The sequence below is a fragment of the Bos taurus genome, chromosome 5, assembly GCF_002263795.3.
Source record: "Bos taurus isolate L1 Dominette 01449 registration number 42190680 breed Hereford chromosome 5, ARS-UCD2.0, whole genome shotgun sequence".
NCBI classification, from domain to species: Eukaryota; Metazoa; Chordata; class Mammalia; order Artiodactyla; family Bovidae; genus Bos; species Bos taurus.
In genome coordinates this window covers 57,505,303-57,528,751 of record NC_037332.1, presented here as the reverse complement: position 1 = coordinate 57,528,751, position 23,449 = coordinate 57,505,303, and the positions used below count along the sequence as shown (strand labels likewise).

The following is a 23,449-nucleotide window of genomic DNA, read 5'->3' as shown; positions in this document are numbered from 1 at the left end:
GACAGCGCCCACCCCCACCAAGCGAGGGCACCAAGGGCAGGACCTCGGGGTGCCTGAGGCCCTTTTGGCGCCCCCAGAAAGGGGCCACCTCGGGGTAGGAGAGCGGGACCCGGCGCCGCCTAGATCTTTCTGGCTCAGGGAAAGGGAGGAGACATGTGAAAGCTAAAGGAGGGAGAAGCCGCCCGGAGTTACTCTCTGAGCGCCGGGTCGGGCTGCAGAGCTGAGGCGAGATGACCAGATGGTCTTCAGAAGGCCTCCTCATCCTCCACCCAGAGCCCACCCTCTTCCTCTCGCTCCAACTCCTTTCCAGCCCCCGACCCCTGCCCCAGAGTCAACAGGGAACTGCTGGCTCTCTGGGATCTGGTGGGCCCAGAATAAACTTTAAGAAAGGCCCCAGCCTCAGAGCCTCCAGCGTTCTAGAGTGGGTGTTCCTGTACCCGTCTCTTAACCCCTCCTCCGTTTTCTGGAGCTCCAAAGTAATGAGCCGAGAAGTGGAGGAAGCCCTTCCCAGCACCATGTCACCCAGCCAATCAAAACACGTCAGAGTCAGGCTCCTCCTTCTGCGGGAGGGTGGCCGAGGTGGCCTCCCACCCCTCTGGGATCTCCCTGTTGCGATGGAGGTTTGGGGGCGACCCTCACGCGGGCATGGCATATATACCCTGGATTGCCCCATCGCATCCTGGTGGACAGCCCAGAGGGCAAGGCCAAGAGAGGACTGGAAGGTGAGGGGGTGGTCTCAAGCTGCCTCCCTCCCTGTGAGCCATGGTGGTCCCCAGGAGCTATGTAAACAGTTCAAGAGCATAACCAGCCACTACAACCTGCCCCCACCCGCCCGCCCCCGCAACCCCGCCTGGGCCCCGCCCCTCAGATTCTTCTCAGCCAGCCTGAAGAACCATTTCCTGAGCCTCAGTACATGTCAAGGAAGGAAAGAAACTAAGAGCAAAAGGAAGGCCATCTGGGCTGGGCTGAGAACCAGCTTCCAGGATCACAATCTTCCAGTAAGACACACCGAGGCCCTTGTGGACCTGGCGTGCCTGCATGCCTGCTAAGTCGCTTCAGTCCTGTCCAACCCTGTGCAACCCCATGGACTGGAGCCCACTAGGCTCTTCTGTCCATGGCACTCTCCAAGCAAGAACACTGGAGTGGATCGCCATGTCCTTCTCCACTTCTGGACTTTGTTTCCCAGTTATCACTGCAGGTGAGCTGTGAAGGAGGAACCAAGATGCTGAAGTAAGGAGTATTCATCTGTTTCTGCCAGCCATGTGCTGGGCACAGGGCCAGTGTGGCAAGAGAATTGGTGGCCCCGTGCTGTGCCAGCAGGCAGAAGCAAGCCCACGCTGTGAACAGAGGCAGAAACCCCTGGTGGCAGCTGGATGAGCTCAGAGGGAGGGACGGGTGGTGCCTCTGCCCCAGAGAAAAACAAAAAAGAATGAATTTCACCGAGGTGCTTGGTGCTCTCTGAGGTGTATGTGTTAGTCACTCAGTCGTATCCGACTCTTTGTGACCCCATGGACTGTAGCCCACCAGGCTCCTCTGTCCAAGGGATTCTCCAGGCAAGAATACTGGAGTGGGTTGCCATACCTTCCTCCAAGGGATCTTCCTGACACAGGGATCGAACCTGCGCCTCTTATGTCTCCTGCATTGGCAGTTGAGTTCTTTACCACAAGTGCCACTTGGGAAGCCCTACTCTCTGAGGTGACCTTAAACAATAAAAGGGCAGTCGCTCAGTTCCAGGGACAAGGAAAGGGTCAAGTGTAAAAAGGATTAGTTTTAAAAGTCCATGGCAGGAACTTTCCTGGTGGTCCAGTGGTTAAGAATCTGCCTTGCAGTGCAGGAGACACTAGTTCGATCTCTGGTCCAGGAAGATCCCACATGCCATAGGGCAGCTAAGCCTGTGTAACACAACTACTGAAGCCTGCACTCCCTAGAGCCTGTGTTCTGCAACAAGAGAAGACACTGTGATGAGAAGCCCACACACCACAAGTGGAGAAAGCCCACATGCAGCAATGAAGACCCAGCGCAGCCAAAAATAAATCAATTAAAAAAACGAAGCCCTTCCAGTGCAGGGGCATGGGAACTAAAGATCCCTCGTGGCATATTGGGGTTGGCTGGCTCACAGGGCTGGGGAAGGATGTGGTGACAAATGGTGGGCAGGGAGGTGGTCTGCAGTCAAGACTGAGAAACTTTAGCTACCAAAACACTAAGCATAATGCTTGGTCGTTGACTGAATCTAAAGACATTTTAGGAAGAACTTGTCATTCAGTTGCTAAGTCATGTCTGACTCTTTGTGACCCCATGGACTGCAGTCTGCCAGCCTTCCCTGTCCTTCTCCATCTCCCGGAGCTTGCTCACACTCATGTCCATTGAGTCAATGATCCCGTCCAATCATCTCATCCTTTGTTGTCCCCTTCTCCTCCTGCCCTCAATCTTTCCCAGCATCAGGGTCTTTTCCAGTGAATCAGCCCTTCTCCACAGGTGGCCAACGTATTGGAACAACTAGGCAAATATGAATATAACAGAAGATTAGACACGAGAAAATAATGTTATTAATGATAGTACGATTATATAGGAAATTTTCTCTATTTTTTTAAAGATGCATACTAAAATGTTTCAGGGTGAAATGTCACATCTGTAATCGACCTTGGAATACTTCACAAAACAACAGATGAAGTGAAAAGAAGACAGTCTGACATGTACACCCATGGCTGATAGGTGTCAATATATGGCAAAAACCACTACAATATTGTAAAGTAATTAGCCTGAAATTAAAATAAATTTAAATTAAAAAAAAGAAGACAGTCTGGGTGACACGACTGTTAAGAACCTAGTGGCTGTGTAGGGTGTGTTCTCAGGGCAAAGGGGAGGGTGGGAAATTACCAAGAGGGTGAATGCCGACCTCCTGCTGAAAGGAGGAGGAATGAATGCTGGCACATCTTGGTCCACGGGAGGGCTGATAAAGGCCACAACCAGGGAAAGGAGGGGAAATCCTTGGAGGGGCCTTTCAGAGAGAAAATCAAAACAAGGTGACTGCCTACCTGTGGGAGCAGAAGAGGAAGTGGGAAGACTCTGAGATAACTCAAAGTTTCCAGACCTGGGAGCCCAAGGGAGAGGTGGTGGTCACCAAAGGCAGGAGACACATAAGGTGCAGCCGGGTAGAGATGTCCCACCTGGAATTAGGAATGTGAGACTCAGGAGAGAGGAGTAGTCAGACTAGAGAGAGAAAGTGATATTGAAATTCACAGACAGAGCATCCCTGGTGACTCAGGGGTAAAGACTCCGCCTGCCAATGCAGGAGACATGAGTTCGATCCCTGGGTCAGGAAGATCCCCTGGAGAAGGGAATGGTTACCCACTTCAGTATTCTTGCCTGGAAAATTCCATGGACAGAGGAGCCTGGTGGGCTACAGTCCATGGGATCGCAAAGAGTCAGACGTAACTGAGTGACAACAACAGCAAATGCACAGATGGGTGAAGGCCAGGGTGAGAGAACACTGAGACAGGATTTCAGAAAACCCTTGCGTGTAAGGAAAATGGGGGAGGGGTTAGTAGCAGTGAGTGATCCGAAAGGGAAAGAAAGTTGCAGAGCTGGGCTCCTCACTCTGCCAGGCCCAGTGCCCGGCACTTAGAGCCATGAGTTCTCTCAATCCTAATGACAACCCAGGAGGGCTGTGTGATTTGTCCTGTTTCGAAAGTGAAAGTGTTAGTCACTCAGTCGTGTCTGACTCTTTGAAACCTCATGGATTGTAGCCAGCCAGGCTCCTCTGTCCACGGAATTCTCCAGGCAACAATACTGGAGCGGGTAGCCATTCCCTTCTCCAGGGGATTTCCCCAACCCAGAGTACGAACCTGGGTCTCCTGCATTGCAAGCAGATTCTTTATCATCTGAGCAGAGATAAGGAAACTGAGGCTCAGAGACAGGGAGTGACATGGCCTGAGTCCAAGCTAGTAAAAGGCATTGTTAGGATTTGAACCCAGATCTCTGGGGGTTCCAGAGCCTCTGCTTCTTCCTCTGTCTCACTTTCTCAGAGGCCAAGAGAAAAGAGAATTTCAGAGTAGGAGAAGGGGACAGTGGCCAGAAGCACTGAATAGTAAAGAAAGGTGAGAAGCAAGAGAAGGCCATTGGGTGGGGTGGCATTTTCCAGAGCAGAGCCAGGGCAGGATCCTGAGCACCCCCTGGGTGAGTGTGGAGGCCTCCAGACAGGCAGGGGTGGAGCTGGGAGGTGGCTCAGGAGGATGGGACCCTCCTAGAGGAACACCAGGGGGAGGGCTGGAAACACACTGCGGCCAGGGTGGCATGCTGGCAGCAGCTGGGAGAGAAAGAATGGGGCCAAGGAGACCCAGGGGAACAGATCTGTGTGGAGCTGGAAGGGGGACGGCAAGAAAAGTCCATTCCTAGTCACATTCCAATGGTACCCCACTCCAGTACTCTTGCCTGGAAAATCCCATGGATGGAGGAGCCTGGTAGGCGGCAGTCCATGGGGTCACTAAGAGTCGGGCATGACTGAGCGACTTCACTTTCACTTTTCACTTTCATGCATTGGAGAAGGAAATGGCAACCCACTCCAGTGTTCTTGCCTAGAGAATCCCAGGGACAGAGGAGCCTGATGGGCTGCCGTCTATGGGGTCGTTGGACACGACTGAAGTGACTTAGCAGCAGTAGCAGCAGCAGCAGCAGCAGTCACATTCCTAGTCATGTTCATAGAGACTGTTATTGTTATTGTTCCACTGGGTATACAGCTTCTGATTCAGAAGATAAAAAAATCCGGAGACAGACGGTGGTGACAGCTGCACAACACATGGATGTACTGAGAGCCACTGAACACTTTAAAAACAGTTAAAATGGTAAATTTTGTGTTATGTATATTTTAACACAAAATTTTGTATTGAAGTTTAGTTGACTTACAGTGTTGGGTTAACTGCTGCTGTCCAGCAAAGTGGTTTGGTTATACACATATATTCTTTCTTATATTCTTTTCCATTATGGTTTATCCCAGGACATTGAACATGGTTCCCTGTGCCACACAGTAAGACCTTGTTGTTTATCCATTCTATATATAAAAGCTCGGGGAATTCCCTAGCAGTCCAGTGGTTAGGACTCCATTCTTCCACTCCAAGGGGCACAGGTTTGATCCCTGCTCTGGGAATTAAGATGGCATCACCGATGCAATGGACATGAACTTGGGCAGACTTCGGGAGATGGTGAGGGACAGGGAGGCCTGGTGCACTGCAGTCCATGGGGTCACAAAGAGTTGGACACAACTGAGTGACTGAACAACAACAATTGGGAACTAAGATCCCACATGACTCAACACCGCCAAAAGCATAAATAAAAAGTGGGGGTCAAAAACCTTATATCTGCTAACCCCAACCTCCCACTCGATCCCTCCCCTAACCCTCTCCCCCTTGGCAACCACCAGTCTCTTCTCTATGTCAATGACACTATTTTTTTTAAAAAGAATGGCCTTCCCCGCTAGCTGGGAAAGTTGGCATAGAGCCCTGGGTACCTCTGAGTGGGGAGGCAGCTGACCTCAGACCTGGCCCTTAACATCACATCCTTCAGAGCCTCCAGCACCAACTCCAAGGCCTAGTGTCCAGAAATGTCACCTGACTAGCTGGACTTCCCAGGGTAAAGAACCCGCATGCCAGTGCAGGAGATGCAAGAGATACGGGTCAGGAAAATCCCCTAGAGAGGGAAATAGCAACCCACTCCAGGATTCTTGCCTGGAAAATTCCATGGGCAGAGGAGCCTGGCAGGCTACAGTCCAAGAGGCCACAAAGAGTAGGAGATGACTAAGTAACTGAGCACACAGATACATACATACACTTGATTGCTCAGGCTTCTGTCCCTTGGGTGCCTGGCACCGGTCAGTGGTGGGTGAGCTGGGGTAGGCTTCTCCCCTCCCACTCCCCTCCCTCTCCCCACACAGCGGAACCAAGCTACTCTCTAGCTCTCCAACCAGAGCCAGCAGCAGGGCATGGAGGCCACAGGTGTCCCAAGAAAGGGTGGTGCCATCTGAGAGCACGTAGGCATTGCCCAGACCCAGTGCAATGCACAGCAGCTTGCAGCCAGCACCCAGGGCCTCCCACAGCCCAGATCTGCAACAGACCTCTTGTCCCCTCCACTCAGCAGGCCCCTGGCCTGAGCCCCACTAGGAGGGGCCGGCCCAGAGGTGAGGCTGCTAGGCTGGGTCCTCAGCTCTCTGCCCCCATTCTTACCCGCCCCTCTCTCAGGTGCTCTGGTGGGAAAGGGAGGTCCCAGTGAACTCCTGCCTGTCGAGGTCCTTAGGGGTACGGGAGCACGGGAGAGGAGCCAGGAGGCATGAGGAAGGAGAGGAGGGAAGAGAAGGGGAGAGCTGAGGAGGGTGGGAGAGGAGTGTGGAGACACAGGAGCAAATAGAAGAGGGGAAGACAAGGGAGAAGTTGGGGGAGAGGGCAGGGGAAACAGAGAAGAAGGATGAGGTACAGGGTAGGGAGAAGGCAGGAGGAGGAGACAGGGATGGGAGAGAGAAATAAAAAGGATGCCCTCTTCACTGGGAGGACAGGAAGGGTGACGTGGGAACTTCAGATCCAGAGGTCGGGTCTGAACTGGGGACCTGAGATTGCAATCCAGAAGCCCTAGCTTTGGATAGGAGGGAGGTAGGGGTGCTTGAGAGCAGCTCTCAGATCTCAGGGCTAGATCAAAACAAGGGCAAGCCTGGAGATGTTCTGACTGCCTGAGTCTAGAGGCACAAAGAGGAGACTCCAGTCACTGTGGGGCCAACCCCAGCTCGGGGCAAGACCAGCTCACTGCACTATGGTACCCAGGGGAACATCATTGCCAGTCTGCTCACCTCCTCACTGTGAGGAAAGGAAGGCTCAGAGAGATGAAGCCATGGACTCAAGTACATCCTGCAAGTGAGAACCAGGGTCTTGACACAGCAACTCTGGTGCCGCATGCACCATGTTTGCCACCAGCAAGCAACACCCTGAGGTCAGAAGCTTTGGTGACAGACAGGCTCTGCCCTACATGAGTAGGTGACTTTGGCTAAACTCTCGCCCTCCCTGAACCGCAGCTTCTCCCACTGCCTTCCTCACAGCACAGGACAGTTGTGAGCATCAGAGGAGAATGAAAGGGACAGTTCTGTTACCTTAAGTATTGTTGTTATTCAGTCTCTATATCGGGTCCAACTCTTTGTGACCCCATGCACACCAGACTCCTCTGTCCTCCACTATCTCCCAGTGTTTGCTCAAACTCATGTCTAATGAGTCGGTGATCTAAGCATCTCATCCTCTGCCCCCTCTTCTCCTTTTCCCATCAATCTTTCCCAGCATCAGGGTCTTTTCCAATGAATTGGGTCTTCACATCACGTGATCAAAGTATTGGCGCTTCAGCTTCAGCATCGGTCCTTCCAATGAATATTCAGGGTTGATTTCCTTTAAGACTGATGGGTTTAATCTCCTTGCAGTCCAAGGAACTCTCAAGAGTCTCCTCCAGCACCACAATTCAAAAGCACCAATTCTTTGGTGCTCAGTCTTCTTTATGGTCCAACTCTCAAATACATATATGACTACTGGAAAAACCATAGCTTTGACTACATGGATCTTTGTCTACAAAGTGATGTTTCTGCTTTTTAATATGGTGTCCAAGTTTGTCATAGCTTTTCTTCCTAGGAGCAAACGTCTTTTAATTTCATGGCAGCAGTCACCATCCCCAGTGATTTTGGAGCCCGAGAAAATAAAATGTATCACTGCTTCCACTTTTTCTCCTTCTGTGTGCCACAAAGTGACGGCACTAGATGCCATGATTTTCATTTTTTGAATGTTTAGTTTTAAGCCAGCTTTTTCACTCTCCTCTTTCACCCTCATCAAGAAGCTATTTAGCTCCTCTTTACTTTCTGCCATCAGAGTGCTATCATCTGCATATTTTAGACTGTAGATGTTTCTCCTGGCAATCTTGATTCCAGTTTGTGATTCATTCAGCCTGGCATTTCACATGATGTACTCTGCATGTAAGTTAAATGAGCAGGATGACAATATACTTTAAAAATGATAAGTCTTAAATGAAATTACAAAACAGAAACAGACTTCAAGAATGAGCTTACAGTTGCCAGGGGAGGAGAGGAAGGATGAGAGGAAGGGATAGTTAGGGAGGTTGAGATGGACATGTACGCCTTGCTATATTTAAAATGTATAGCCAACAAGGACGTACTGTATAGCACATGAAACTCTACTCAATGTGTGGCAGCCTGGGTGGGAGGGGAGTTTAGGGGAGAATGGATACAAGTATATGTATGGTTGAGTCCCTTTGCTGCTCACCTGAAACTGTCATAACATTGTTAATCAGCTATGCTGCTGCTGCTAAGTCGATTCAGTCGTGTCCGACTCTGTGCAACCCCATAGACAGCAGCCCACCAGGCTCCGTTGTCCCTGGGATTCTCCAAGTAAGAACACTGGAGTGGGTTGCCATTTCCTTCTCCAGTGCATGAAAGTGAAAAGTGAAAGTGAAGTCGCTCAGTCGTGTCCGACTCTTCAAGACCCCATGGACTGCAGCCCACCAGGCTCCTCTGCCCATGAGATTTTCCAGGCAAGAGTACTGGAGTGGGTTGCCATTGCCTTCTCCAAATATACAAAATAAAAACTTTTTAAAAAAAGAATGATAACTCTTGATCATACCGGTTTTAGACTCATGGGAGTTCAAATGATTTTGTTTTGAGTAATACCTGGGTGCCACCCCTCTTTAGATGGCCAAGGAAAGGGTTGGAAGGGACAAGCCAATCTCCTTGGACACCTCCTACCCACCTTGGCCTTGGCCCAGGGTTCTGGTCCCAGCTCCACCCCACCCCAGCCCCCACTGCCAGGCTGGATCCTCAGCACTCTGCTCTCTTTTTACCTGTTCCTTTCCCTACTTCTGGGGCCCCCAGCGCCTGACCTCTCGCCCCTCATTCTCCCTTGCCGGATTCCTGTCCCAACCTCCTCCCAGCCCTCGTCACTGTTACCAATGGGGTCAATCAGATGTCTGACCGGTGACTGGGCAGGGTGGGCAGGTCCAGCCTAAGGCCTCTTCATGCACCTCCTGGGGCAGGAGCTCCCTGATGTGTGGTTCTGGCGCCAGGACCTGCCCAGGGGGCAGAGATTGACACAACTATGGTTTCTTCTGGGAGGGAGCAGATCAGAATCTGGGAGAAAGGAGAAAGAGGCAATGCAGGGCGGCTGGTTAGCTAGAATCTCTCTTCCTTGGGGCTGGGTCAGCTCATCCACCAGGGCTTAGTCCCCGGGGAAGCAGACTCTGCGCTCACACCCCTCCCTTTCTCAGGCCTGCAACTGAAATAGTGGTGCCTCATGCCAGGATGGTTGGGCCACAGGACCAGCCTGGGCCCACCGCCCCCAGCAGGACCCCACCACTTGGGCCTGGAAAAGCAGAAATAGGAAAGAAAGACAGGAAGAGGTGGGCAGGCCCAGAGAGACCAAGAGTGAAAGCGGAAAGAGGGTGCACCCCAGGACAGGGAGGGCTCGGCCTGCTCCGATAGGTAGTGGGGAGCGGAGAGGGGCAGGGGCACGGGAGGAAGACGTGACTCCAAGTGATCCTCAGGGTTCCCCACTTGTATCCCACCCACCTCCACCCCCAACCCTCCAAAAGTGAACTTTGGGTCCCTCCTCCCAACCTCCTACTTCTCTCAGAGTGCCTCGGGTTCAAAGTGGTTAACACAGCTTGGGGAGATCCAGGGAAGATAATGATAGTTTAGAATGCGGTGAGGGAGATGATTGTAATTACACAGTGAGCTTCTCTCTGAGGGCTTCAGGGTATGTGGCAAGGACCTGGGAGGATCCATTCCACCAACAGACTCTCCCCAGCCCAGAATAGCCTCCTCACACCACACCCCCAGAGGCTCCTGCAGGGAAGGCCAGGAGGGGAAAGTCTTTCCCGACTAGGGAATCCCCCTCCCCAGCTGCTTCTCAATAGCCCAGCCCTCCCGCTCCTTGGAAAGACCTGCAGTGCCAGGGAATGAGTCCACTGACCCTAGAATTAGGGCCTTTAGGAGGAAGAAGTGTGTGTGTGGCGGGGGTGGGGGGGGGGGTGGGGGGGCGGGGGTGGTCAGGGGTCATGAGTTACTGCCCACTGAATCCAGCTCTGATGGACCAGGCAGTTTGAGTGTGGGGTGGCCTGAACGGTAGCAGTGCCCCTTTACCCTTAGAGTGGCTCCCCCCAAGTGCCCCCCACCCAGCTCCCACCAGTCCCTCCCGCACCGCCCCCGCCCCCACCCCCGCCCCGTGCTGGAGTCTGCAACTCTGAGAGTGGACCAGGTGCCTCTAGCCTAGAGCCCTGCTGACCTGGCTTCCAGGATTTACAGCTCCTTTTCCTGAGGGTCCCTGATGGCTCAGAGGTTAAAGAGCCTGCCCCCAATGCGGGAGACTCGGGTTCGATCCCTGGGTCAGGAAGATCCCCTGAAGAAGGAAATGGTAACCCACTCCAGTATTCTTGCCTGAAGAATCCCATGGACAGAGAAGACAAGCCTGGTAGGCTACAGTCCATAGGGTCGCAAAGAGTCAGACATGACTGAGCGACTTCACTCTCTTTTTTTCTTTCCTGAGGATATAACGTAACGGCCCCGCTACCCAAGGCTACACGAACACCTTTTCTCTCCAGCAGCTCCTGAAACCTCATCTCTGCTTCTCTCCCGGCAACTCACAACCTTCAAAGCTCAATGCCTCCTGGTGGGCTTCAACCTACTTTTGCTATGAACCAGTCAGGACCTTAAAGGAGGCGGGACTGAAGGTTGCCTGGGTAACACCGGGAGAGGGGCACCCTTGGCTGGAAGACAGTTGCCTGGGAGACCAGAGCAGTGGGCGGGGCCACAAACCCTGGTTAGCTAGTGTGGTGAGGAAAGAACTAAATGTCCACATCTCTCCTAACTCCTTTGCCGTAAAGCCAGTAGCGTTCCCTCCTCGGGACTGGGTCTAGAACAGCTGGAAATCTGAAGTTCCTGAAAAAGAACTCCCGGGGATTACCTGCAACCCAAGGGAACCCAACCCAACATTACCAAGCTTGAGGGAACTCAAGGAAAGAAGCAAGATGTAGGAGAGGGTGGAGAGAGGAGCAAGCCTTAATACATTATGATATAGAACTTCTCAGACTAGAAATCTAAAGTGAAAAATACGCCAAGTATGGGGGAAGAAAAAAGGTCCGTTTTAGTCCCACTTCCAAGAAGCAGAAATTCCAGATTCCACCACCAGATGGCAGTCTTGCCCACTCATTGGATTAAATGCAGTCCTGGAATCCGCGGGAAGCCAGGAAGCAGAAATCCTTTCTGTGTCACAAGTTCCCAACTCTTGCTCTCTAGTATTTGGCAGATACTCATAACTCCTTCTGGCCATACATGTACAGTTTTCTTTCCCTAACGGGACTCTGACCAGAGCCAGCGAGCAGGATTCATTCATTCTTTATTCAAAGTCACTAAAGAAGATTGCTGGGAGAAATATCAATAACCTCAGATATGCAGTGACACCACCCTTATGGCAGAAAGTGAAGAACTAAAGAGCCTCTTGATGAAAGTGAAAGTGGAGAGTGAAAAAGTTGGCTTAAAGCTCAACATTCAGAAAACTAAGATCATGGCATCCAGTCCCATCACTTCATGGCAAATAGATGGGGAAACGGTGGAAACAGTGGCTGACTTTATTTTTCTGGGCTCCAAAATCACTGCAGATGGTGACTGCGGCCATGAAATTAAAAGACGCTTACTCCTTGGAAGGAAAGTTATGACCAACCTAGACAGCATATTCAAAAGCAGAGACATTGCCAACAAAGGTCCATCTAGTCAAGGCTATGGTTTTTCCAGTGGTCATGTATGGATGTGAGAGTTGGACTATAAAGAAAGCTGAGCCCCAAAGAATTGATGCTTTTGAACTGTGGTGTTAGAGAAGATTCTTGAGAGTCCCTTGGACTGCAAGGAGATCCAACCAGTCCATCCTAAAGCAGATCAGTCCTGGGTGTTCACTGGAAGGACTTATGTTGAAGCTGAAACTCCAATACTTTGGCCACCTGATGCGTAAGAGCTGACTCATTTGAAAAGACCCTGATCCTGGGAAAGATTGAGGGCAGGAGGAGAAGGGGACGACAGAGGATGAGATGGTTGGATGGACATGGCTTTGGGTGGACTCCAGGAGTTGGTGATGGACAGGGAGGCCTGGCGTGCTGCAATTCATGGGGTCGCAAATAGTCAGACATGACTGAGTGACCGAACTGAACTGAAAGAATTCTTTGAAAAAATTTCTGGCTTTCTTGGGTCTCACAGTGTGAGACTGATAAGTTGGGTGATAGTAATGACTAATTATCTCATTTAGAATTGGGTGTCAGGCAGTTAATCTTCATAACCTTATAAAATAGGTCCAGTATTGTCATCTCCACCTTACAGATAAGGAATCTGAGGCAGAGAGTCAAGTTCACACAGCCAGAAAAACGGGACAGCTGCGTCTTAAACCCAGGCAACCTCAGTTTGAGTCTAGAAGCTATGTGAGTAAGCCCCACAACACACAGGACTTAGATATAGCTAGGAGAAGCATCTACTGTACACTTGGGAGTCAGGAATGGACTCCTGAAAGGCATATCCAAAATCTCATCTATACTGAGACCTGAAGAAAGAGTAAATTGAGGGGAGGGAGGGAGGGAACGGAGGTAGGAGGGGGAGTTGTTCCAAGAAGAGGAAACATTTGTACAGAGATACTGTGGAGATGATCAAGAAATAGAGGGCAAAGGCTACATCCAGGTTTCTGACCTAGGTGATTGTCATTCACTAAAATGAAATAGCAGAATGGGGGCACAATTCAGGGGAGAGACGTTCTTTGTTCTTTGTTTACCATATTTCATCTATGATTGAGGGTGTTTGTAAATGGCAATATCAAGCCGGCATCTGGACTGGAATTTTAGCCAAGATTGTTTACCTAGTGTCCTATCTACTCTATATGCTTCCTGAAAAGGAGGGCTAAGTTTTTCTATTGCTGTTTGGTTGGTTTTTCGTTGTTCTTTTTTTGGCTGCGCTGGGTCTTTGTTGCTGCACTGTGCCAGGCTTTCTCAAGTTGCAGAGAGCAGGGTGAGGCTACTTTCTAGTTGTGGTGCAAGAGCTGAGCTTCTCCTTGCAGTTGCTTCTCTTGTTGCCTAGCACAGGCTCCAGAGCATGAAGCTCAGTAGTCGTGGTGCACGGGCTTAGCTGCTCAGCAGAGCGTGGGATCTTCCTGGACCAGGGATCGAACTCATGTCCCTTGCATTGGTAGATGGATTATTAACCACTGGACCACCAGGGAAACCCAGGAGTAAGTCTTGTTTTTCTTTGCATCTCCTAGACCTGCCACTGGCTACATGTTCGGTAGGGAAGTAAAAACTGGGCCACTTCCTCTGAGGAAGAGAGGTGACACCACCTCTGCTCTCAAGGAGTTTTGAATTTTGCTGTGGAAATGACATCAGAAAAACATTTTGGAGAACAGGATAGGCTAAAGTATGGGATGAAGTTAATCACCGCTCTGGAAAATCAGAAAGTAGAGCAAAGAACTGTGAAGAAGGAGCCTGTGAAAGCCCTTACTGAATGACTGCTGTGTAATCCTCACAACCAGTGAGGGCAGGCAAAGCGATCCTATTTTATAGAGGAAGAATCGATGAAAGGTTGAGATGCTCCTATCTTGGAAGGAACCAGCTGTCTAAGGTTTTTGTTTTGTTTGTTTGTTCTCCACTCTGCTGCAGTCTTAGTTCCTGTTCTCCATAGAACAGATCATCTCTTCAAAGCTCCCTACCTTGGTCCTCCTCATCCCTACCCAACCTCCCTTCTTTATACCTGGGCCCGCAGTTTCCCCCTGCCTCATTCCACTCCAGTTCCCAAGCCCAACTCTGTCCTTACACCCAGGGCTCCATCTAGTCCAAAGAGGAAGCCAATGTCCCTCTGTTCTGCCTGAGAAGTCCAATAATGTTCATCCACTTATTAAATAAACATCATGTGTGCCAGGAAACCAGAGCTAATCTGATCCCCTCAAATATTTTCAGTCTATTGGTTGTCTATTGACCTCTAGGGCTTCATTATTTATTTATTTATTTTTGGTACAAAGTTTATTATTGGAGACATAGCACAACAACAAATGGGAAAGCACACAGAGAAACAATTCATTTAGTTAAGAGAAAAGCAAGGCAAAGAGAAGGATGTGGGCATCCTCCCTAGTGAGGAGGACCTGACCTCTAGGGCTTTAGACTCAATAAATCATCCTGGAGAAACTGAGGGTCTGGGAAGAGGTATACAAAACCAGAAAAACTTAAGCATTTCAGGAGCCCTGTAGTAGCTTGGTGCTCTTCTATTCTGCCCTCTGGCTGTACCCAGGGTTACACCTGAAGACTAGGGCTGGTCCTACATCTGGGTTTCTCCCCTGGGGACTTCACTTTCTCCAACTGAGGTCTCTGAAGCCAGATCTCTCTCTCATCCTCGCCCCTACAACTACAAGCCCCTTCTCAGACTTTGAGCCCTGCCAGATTCAAAACTACACCTGGGAATCCAGATTGCTCTGCAAGCACAGTGGTCTCTGGCCCTGCTTCCTCTCATTCCTCCCCCAGTGGTCCCCAGTCCCTGCCTTTTCCAGCCTACTGACTGCTTTATCCCTGAATGAAGCCTCAATTTCACATTCACATTCTTCCTGGCTCCAAGTCTTCCTCTGGTCTCAGGACTTCCCACCACCTCTCCACCTTCTCAGGTTGGCCCTAGTCTCTTTCCCTCCTAGCCTCCCTTGCTAACCTCCATGTCCAGTTCTCCCATCTCTTGATCCCCTTGAGGAGACCAGCTTGAAGCTTCTCTCCAGGCCCCCTTCTGGTCCTGGGGTCCTTCTTATAGCTGGGGCTCCTCTGGGCTCAAATTCTCCACCTCCTCCCCCTGAACTCTCAGTGCTCCCACCAAAGCTGACTCTTATTGCTGGGCTGTCTCCCCATCTCTGCTTTACTCTGATCCTCTGTGTCTGCCTCCTCTGTGGGGCTCCCTTGGTATCTCCTGGAAGTCTCTGCCCCGGCCGCATTCCTCCTCCAGATTTCATTCCCTCTTTCATTCCCGGGCTTCTGGTCCTGCTCCCATGTCTGTGCATGGATCTGCCCCGGTCTAGCCATACCCCCTCTCCTCCCTGGTGGCTCTCTCCCCCATCTTCTCTGGCTCCCCTCACTCTAAGTCCTCCACTGGTTATGCCTGTCACTTTCCTTCTCTGTCTTTCTAGTTTAGTCTCTCCTCCCAGTGTCTTCCCTCCTCCCCCGACCCTCTTACCCCTGCCTTTGTCTCTCTCATCTCTTCCTCCTGCTCTCTCTATCTCTGTGCCCCTGGTCGGTGTCTACTTCTCCCATTATCTCTCAGGATCCCCTTGGTCTCTCTGACTCTGACTTTCTCTCCCTTCCTCTCCCTCACCCCAGGATCTCTGTCTCTGCCTCTCTCTGAGTCCTCGCTCCCTCCCTCTCTTTTCCTCGGCTCTCTCCGGCTCCCTCTCTCGCCTCGGATGACAGCGCTGCCTCTTTTGTTGGCTCCGCAGCCAATCGCGGCCGCTGACGACACGGGGGCCGGGGCTATAAAGGGCCTGGCCCGGGCTCGGGCCCCCCCAGCCGCCCGCCCCGGCCGCCCGCCCGCCCCGCCCGCGCGCCCGCCGCCCCCGGCCCCCCCGGCCCCCCCTCGGCCGGGCAGCCCCCAATCCCCGCGCCGCCCGGACCCCCTCCTCCCCCTCCCCCCGCCCCCTCCCCGCGGGACTCCGGCGTCCCCGCCCCCCAGTCCTCCCTCCCCTCCCCTCCAGCATGGTGCTCGCGGCCCCGCTGCTGCTGGGCTTCCTGCTCCTCGCCCTGGAGCTGCGGCCCCGGGGGGAGGCGGCCGAGGGCCCCGCGGCGGCGGCGGCGGCGGCGGCGGCGGCGGCGGCGGGGGCCGGGGGGGAGCGCTCAAGCCGGCCGGCCCCGTCCGTGGCGCCCGAGCCCGACGGTTGCCCCGTGTGCGTGTGGCGGCAGCACAGCCGCGAGCTGCGCCTGGAGAGCATCAAGTCGCAGATCTTGAGCAAACTGCGGCTCAAGGAGGCGCCCAACATCAGCCGCGAGGTGGTGAAGCAGCTGCTGCCCAAGGCGCCGCCGCTGCAGCAGATCCTGGACCTGCACGACTTCCAGGGCGACGCGCTGCAGCCCGAGGACTTCCTGGAGGAGGACGAGTACCACGCCACCACCGAGACTGTCATTAGCATGGCCCAGGAGAGTAAGTGGGCGGCGGGGTAGGAGCGGTGGGGTGCTGGCTCCCGCTCCGGCTCCGAGAAAGTGAGCGCCTCCGGCTCCGAAGCGGGGCGCTCCCGGTTGCTCCGGCCGGAAAGCCTTTTCTGCGAAAACTTGATGGATTGGGGGGCGGGGGCTGCTCCACAAGTTTTCCGAGCTGTGGAGATGGGCTGCGGAATTGTGTGCCCGCCCCGCTCCCGGAGGTGAGGGGGCAAACGGAAACGGTTGCGAGATACCGCTTCCCACCCGTGTTATGGGGATTCTGCAGCGGAGGGGAAGGGGCAGCAACTCATCCTGAAGGGTCCTGGTGGAGAGGCTGGAGAACAGAATCGGGAGCCTCCGGGACTCGCGCAGTCCCAGCCAGGCTGCCGTGCTCTCCGCCTCTCAATGGACCTGGCACCGACTCACCACCCCGTACACCTTAGGCTTTGCAACGCGCCCCTCGGGCTGCCGAAAACCTAAGGCTCCTTTCCGCCTCCCAGGAACGAGATCCCGAGCCCTGTATCTCAGCCAGGGCTCAGCAGGCACCCAGCCGGCACTCATTCCACCAGGAGCCCTTCTGACACGGGCTCTCCCGAGGGGCCGGGAAAGCGGTGCCTTCTTGGTACTAACAGAGCTCAGAAAACTCAACTCCATGGCGCTCGGGCTAAGGGCAACTCAGACCTTAATGATGTATCTCATATTCACCCGCCCCTAGCCGCAACCAGAGGCTTGAGGAGCGAGAGGAAGACTGAGGGAGGAAAAAAAATTGGTAGGAGGGAGGGGGAACCCAGGCATCCTAGTCCCTGGCCAAACGTAAGATGAACATGTTAATAGACTTGAGCTGCTTTGAAATTTTATGGCCTGGAAAATCCAGGCCAACATTGCCCCCCCACCCCCACCCCCTGCAACCCCCCAGCTCTCCCTAAGGTCAAATGATGCCCTTTCTCCCTCCCCGCACTGAGGTGTTCCCCCCACCCACCCCACCCCCAGCAACTCCAGGGAACCAGATCCCCTCATTCCCTTGTGGTTTGGCAAAGTCGCCCCCCTCCCCACCAACTGGTTTTATGGCTCTGAACAGAAGAGGGGGAGACTGGTTTATTGGCAAATGGGTCATAAAAAGCTGAGGGCTGAGGGGAGTCCTAGCGGCCCACCCCCAAGGGAGAGGCACAGGAACCCAGGTGTGCCTCTGGGAGGCTGAGTGCCCGACACTGCCACCAGTTTTTCTGTGACCCTAACTCCACAGTACTTGGTCAGGGCTGTAAAGAAAAGCACACTCAAAGGACTAGGAAACTATCCTGGGGTGGGGGGTGGGAAGGTCTAGGATCTGGTCTTGAGTTCCTCAGTCTCCCTTCTGTTCTTAAGGTTCTGCTTTTATACAAGCGATGGTCAGACTGACTGAGAGCAGAGATGGGGGTTAGAAATCAAGTTAGAAACAAGAGTGGTCGAGGAATTCTGAAGAAGAGTTTGCTGGAAGAAGATGAAGGGTATGGAGGAAAGAGATACTTTGGTCTATGCGGTGCGGGTGTGTGAGGATTTCGAGTGTGAGAGATGGAGCTGTGGACTTCCCCTTGCTCATTCTATCCCTAGCATCTCTTAACCAATAGGCCAGAGCCCAGAGATCGCTCTGGTCGCTGGGATGCAGGAAGTGAACAGATGCTGCACACAGAGTTTGGGAAATGCAGGTTAGACTCAGGGGGTGGGCAGAAGGGGGAAGGACACCAGCAGGTGGGGTTCCACCTCAGCTTCTACCCTCCAGCCACCCCAGGGCTTGGATAACTAGGGAACTGGGTCTCCAGCCAGGTATTGTACGTCCCCTTTAAGAGACAAGCTGAGCTCTTAAGAGAGGGAGGGGGAGCCCAGGGGCGGGGAGGGAGAGAGGGGAAAAGGAAAAAGAGACTTTTATAGTCTAATCCCCAGGGACCCGCTTTAATAAGAGACTTGTGCTCTGCTAATCGGGGGAGGTGTTTGTCAGCAGAGATGGCCTCGGCTCCCCTCCCCCTCCCTCCCCTCCCCCAGCCCTCTACCCTGGACCCCAGCCCCCACCTCTCCTAGGCTGCACTGCCTGCCCTAGTTCCCTCCACCCTCTCAGGCTCTCCCACCCCAGCCTCCATCCTGGGAACCCAGCCCCCTTGCCCTTCAGAGAGCCAAGCCCAGCCCCTCAGTTTCTCTCTCTCCTCCCTACACCCAGAGGCCCCTGCCCTCTCTGTCCAACCTCCTGCCCCTAGGCTTTCCAGCCAGGGTAAGGAAAGTGTGTTTGGTGTTTGGGAGTGGGGGGTGTGGGAAGAGGAGGAGGTGGTGAGCAGGGAGGGGGTTGGGCTTTTGCTGAAAATAGTGCAGTGACCTCTCTCCAGACCAGAGCCGCCTACTAAACCTGACCTGCTGCCTGCCACCAACCCGATCAATCCGACACAGATGTGGCTCCTCCCCCTCCCCTTGGGAGCTGGGCTGTGTGTGCACTGGGGACGCTCTCAAGCCCCTGGTCCCCTCTGTGACTCTACCTGTTTCTTTGTTCCTCCCCCTGTATTCGTCTATCCTTTCTCCTTGCCCCACTAGTCTTGGCTGCCCACCTCCTTTCAGCTTCCTAACCCCCATTCAACTCCTTTAGTGTCCCTCCTCCTCTCCCAGTGTTCTCCAGCTCCCATATTTCTCCCCCTACCATGATCTTCCCCTCTGCTTCTCTCCTCCACTTCTATCTCTTCTAGATGTGTCTTCATCTCTAAGTCTCTTCTCTATTCTTATCTCTCACCCTCTCCAGTCTCTCCTGTTTCTTCTCCTTTCCCTTTTCTTTCTCCGAATGTCTCCATCCTGTCCCCTTGTGGTACCAACTGTCCTCATATCCGCTGGGGGAGAAGTGTATGATGATTCCCAGGGGTGAGGATGGGGGACTCTGCCTGAAGGAACCAAAAGCCTTAGAAGGATGGGGCCCTGGAACCTAGTCCCCCATCACTAAGCCTCGGGTCATGTTTAGGTGGGGATACATGTTTAGAGTTTACAAAACTAACAATAAACCAACTGAGAAACTACTACTATTTTCACATTCTTTATTTAATGCTCAGCACTCCTATGAAGCAAGGATTATTATCTGTAACAATGAGAAGCTTGGTGAATAAGGTCACATATTGGTTAATGAGTCAGGCAGTGATTAAACCCACTTCAATTTTAGCCAAAGAACAGGGTTTATGCCAGGAAGAACTTTCGAGCACTTGCCTATGTAATTTAAGATGGGGAGCTTAGGGAGTTCATTCAGCATGTAGTTACTGAGCATGGCCTGGTACTGTGGGAGGCAATGAAGCTACAGTGGTGAGCAGTACAGAAGCAGTATCAACACAGTGTCTGCCCTCATGGAGATTAGTCCTTAATGGTGAAGGCAGGCAGGAAAATAAAACCATCTCTATACTGAAATTAGGCATAGTATGCTATTTGGATTGTTGCTTGTCACTGTCCATGTCACCAGCAGCTACCCTGCCCCAGGGACTCTTCCTCATCCCTGAAACTCCACTCCCCAAACTCTACCCCATCGCCCCATCACTGAAACTCCAGCCCCATCACTGAAAATCCAGCAGGAGGATAACTGGACCACTGGTGCTCTGGAAGCCTGGAGAAGAACTTAGGGAAAGAAAGCTGCAAAGGAACTTTGTGTCTTGGTTCCTGAACATCTGAAGATCAGTGAGCACTTCCCTCCCCATTTCACTTGGAGTATCCTCCTAGTATCTCCTAGGGTGGGGAATGGGGGAATGATTATGAAGCAACAAATGATAAATTCTCCAGGATTATGTAGACCTGGGCGTGATACATATGGGCTTGGACTTCTGATCATCCTTTTATGGCTCTGGAAGTTCATTCCTAGTTCTTCCTCAGGCTATTAAGAGTGATAATAGATATTCATAACCAATAGAAACATGATTTAGGGCATTCTCAACTGAGATTAGAAAAGGGAACTGAGAGGAACTGAAATGGACACAGAAGCAGATATTAAGAATCATCCTTTAAACTCAAGAATGGTCAGATTATGGTCCAAAACAAAGGGAAATTGGCCAAAATGTAAAGCTGGGATGTTAATGACTTTTTACAGACTTATTGGCACTGGACTGAAAAACCAAAGGAAGCTCAGAGGAGAGAAGACATTACAGTTGATCTGATTTGTTGAACTTTATTTCTGATGCTTTGGGAAAGTAGGAGAAAAAACCCACAGAGGTAGTTCTTCCCTTTCTTGAAAGTGGAGGCATTAATGGTGAGGAGGAGGAAGCAGCTGAGGGAACTTTTCTCAGGGTCAAGGGATTGAGCAGTTGAGCATGTGTGCACGCGCATGCCTAACTCTGCAACCCTGTGAACAGGCTTGCCAGGCTCCTCTGTCCACGGATTTCCCAGACAAGAATACTGGAGTGGGTTGCTACTTCCTTCCTCAGGGTATCTTCCCAGCCCAGCAATCAAACCCTGGTCTCTTGTGTCTCCTGCATTGGCAGGTGGAGCACCACCTGGGAAGCCCAGATACATTGGGAGTGCTTAAGTAGTTCCATTCTCCTGGGTGTATTATTTCTAGTGGGAATGATGCAAGAAGCCTAGATTTGAATTCTGGTTTACTTCATGGAATAAATTTAGTCCTTGCTCCCTATCTGGACCCTGGGTTATCCATTCCCTGAGGTTGTCTGTTTTGGGGGGGCCTGTGCCAGGCTATACCTGGCCACCAGACAAAATAGAGCAGAAATGGGGCAAGGTGACCTGAGGACAGCAGGTGTGGTATGAAGTTTGGCTTTTATGGGGAGCATCAAAGGTTCAGAAAAAGTTGGAGCCCTGTATGCTGTAAAAGTTGGAGGAAGGGAAGACTGCAGATGAAGAATTCCCCAATAACTACTTTTGCAGCTTACCTGGTAGAAAGGAACCTATGCATTAAGACAAACATTTAAGGAAGGGGCGCAGATTAGTAAGGCCTGACAGAACCATTATCTTACAAGGAGAGCAGGGGGTGCTGTTCTAGGTACCAGTGATACAACAATGAAGAAGACAGGCAGGGGAGAAGGGTAAAGAACTGGAAAACACAGACCGAGGAGTCTGAGCAGTCAATGCCACCAGGGCTGCTAACCTCCTCCACAAACACTCTTTGCTGATACTGTGCCCCCCTTCTCTCTTATCAGCCGACCCTGCGGTGCAGACAGATGGCAGCCCTCTTTGCTGCCATTTCCACTTCAGCCCCAAGGTGATGTTCACAAAGGTACTGAAGGCCCAGCTGTGGGTGTATCTCCGGCCTGTGCCCCGCCCAGCCACAGTCTACTTGCAGATCTTACGACTGAAACCACTAACTGGGGAAGGGACTGCAGGGGGAGGGGGCGGAGGCCGGCGTCACATCCGTATCCGCTCACTCAAAATTGACCTGCACTCACGTTCCGGCCACTGGCAAAGCATTGACTTCAAGCAAGTACTACACAGCTGGTTCCGCCAGCCACAGAGCAACTGGGGCATCGAGATCAACGCCTTCGATCCTAGTGGCACAGACCTGGCTGTCACGTCCCTGGGGCCGGGAGCTGAAGGGCTGGTGAGCAGGGAGCCTGAGATACTGGCAGATATGAATAACCTGGCCCTGAGGAGGTGGGGTGTTGGAAGTGGTAAAGCAGGAATGTAAAGGGGGTTAGGGACCAGCATGATTTTTCTAGGCCTGGAGCTGACTCTAGAGGGGTTAGGTGGTGGTGGTGATGGTGGTAATAGGGTGATACCAGTTTTCAGAGATCCAAGGCAGGCCAACAGTTGAAAACTGTATTTGGGGTGAAGGTGTGAGTTAATAGATTCACGGGACAACAAAGATGGGCTGTTGTTGAGACCTTGGGCCAAGGGGCTGATGAGGGTCAGGTTGCCAAGAGAGAGAGAATTAGGGAAGGTGAGTTTAGGGAGACATGGCTAGCTGGCAAGAAAAGTGGGTAGAAAACAGGGGTTGGGGAGGGGAGCACTGGAGAAGCTCAGAAATCACTTGGTCTCTGTTCTCCTGCCCCTACTGAGGGGCAGGTGAGAAGAAACAGGGAGTAGGAGCTCCTCGAGGCTCTATTACATCTCTTTCTCCTCTCCCTCACCCCCAGCATCCTTTTATGGAGCTTCGAGTCCTAGAGAACACAAAACGGTCCCGGCGGAACCTGGGCCTGGACTGCGATGAACATTCAAGTGAGTCCCGCTGTTGCCGCTACCCCCTCACTGTGGACTTTGAGGCTTTTGGCTGGGACTGGATCATCGCTCCTAAACGCTACAAGGCCAACTACTGCTCCGGCCAGTGCGAGTACATGTTTATGCAAAAGTATCCGCACACCCACTTGGTGCAACAGGCTAACCCAAGAGGCTCTGCGGGGCCCTGCTGCACACCCACCAAGATGTCCCCAATCAACATGCTCTACTTCAATGACAAGCAGCAGATTATCTACGGCAAGATCCCTGGCATGGTGGTGGATCGCTGTGGCTGCTCCTAAGGTGGGGGACAGCGGATGCCTCCCCAACAGACCCTGCCCCTAGACTCCCCCAGCCCTGACCCCCTGCTCCCCAGGCCCTAGAGCTCCCTCCACCTCTTCAGATGTAACATCACACCTTGTTCCCTGCCCACACGGTGTGCAATACAACCGAGGGAGGCAGGTAGGGGATTGAGGGATGAGGGGTTTGGGGGAAAGGGGGGAGAGGAGGGGCATGGTCAGGTGGGGAATGTCTGAGGTGAGAAGGTTTGGCAAGAAGACAGAGAGACTAGAGACAGAGGTAGAGCAGAGGGATAGAGACAGAGGAACAAAAAGCAGCAGTGAGAAGGCAAAGGGATAGAGATGCAGGAGAGACAGAGACTAGGCAGAGATAACCACGAGAAAGAGACAGAAATGGAGTACTAAGAGAAAGCCCCACGCCAAGCCTCCTTTCTTCCACTGGCAAGGTGAGGGGCTTGGTATGGCTGGGGAGGTCCCCTGACTACCATTCTCAGTAAGAGAGGAAATCAAAATCCATTCTTAGCTTCTTCTCTTTCTCCTTCCAGCAGTGGCTGGGGGAAGGGAAGTGAGGGCAGGGGCAAAAGTGAGGATCTGGGAATTTTATTTATTTATTTATTATGACTTTTCATTTTTTGGTATTTCATTTTTTGGTATTTGGCTTTACTTAAATAGATGGGCCCCTGCCCACTGTGCCCCATTTGTACCTTATTCCCCAAACCCTGTTCTCCCTCAATACTCACCTACTTAAGCACTTGTTTAAAGCTTCCAGGGTTGAGAATGGGAGTAGAGGGCAAGAGGGC

The 23,449-nt window shown here is 52.3% G+C and overlaps 1 protein-coding gene and 1 long non-coding RNA gene across 2 annotated transcripts; one reads left to right on the top strand and one right to left on the bottom strand.

The window, feature by feature from the left end:
- Positions 1 to 843: 843 nt before the first annotated feature.
- LOC101903534 (uncharacterized) lies at positions 844 to 15,665 on the bottom strand. Its single transcript, XR_234608.5, has 3 exons — positions 10,308 to 15,665; positions 9,000 to 9,154; positions 844 to 3,167 (listed from the first exon to the last, which is right to left on the bottom strand). It is a non-coding gene; the product is annotated as an uncharacterized lncRNA (long non-coding RNA).
- An 88-nt stretch (positions 15,666 to 15,753) lies between these two features.
- On the top strand, positions 15,754 to 23,397 carry GDF11 (growth differentiation factor 11). Its single transcript, XM_002687421.6, has 3 exons — positions 15,754 to 16,210; positions 21,339 to 21,736; positions 22,272 to 23,397. Exons 1-3 carry the CDS (start codon positions 15,769 to 15,771, stop codon positions 22,650 to 22,652), a joined length of 1,221 nt encoding a protein of 406 aa, XP_002687467.2. The 5' UTR covers positions 15,754 to 15,768; the 3' UTR covers positions 22,653 to 23,397.
- The last annotated feature ends 52 nt before the right edge of the window (positions 23,398 to 23,449 follow it).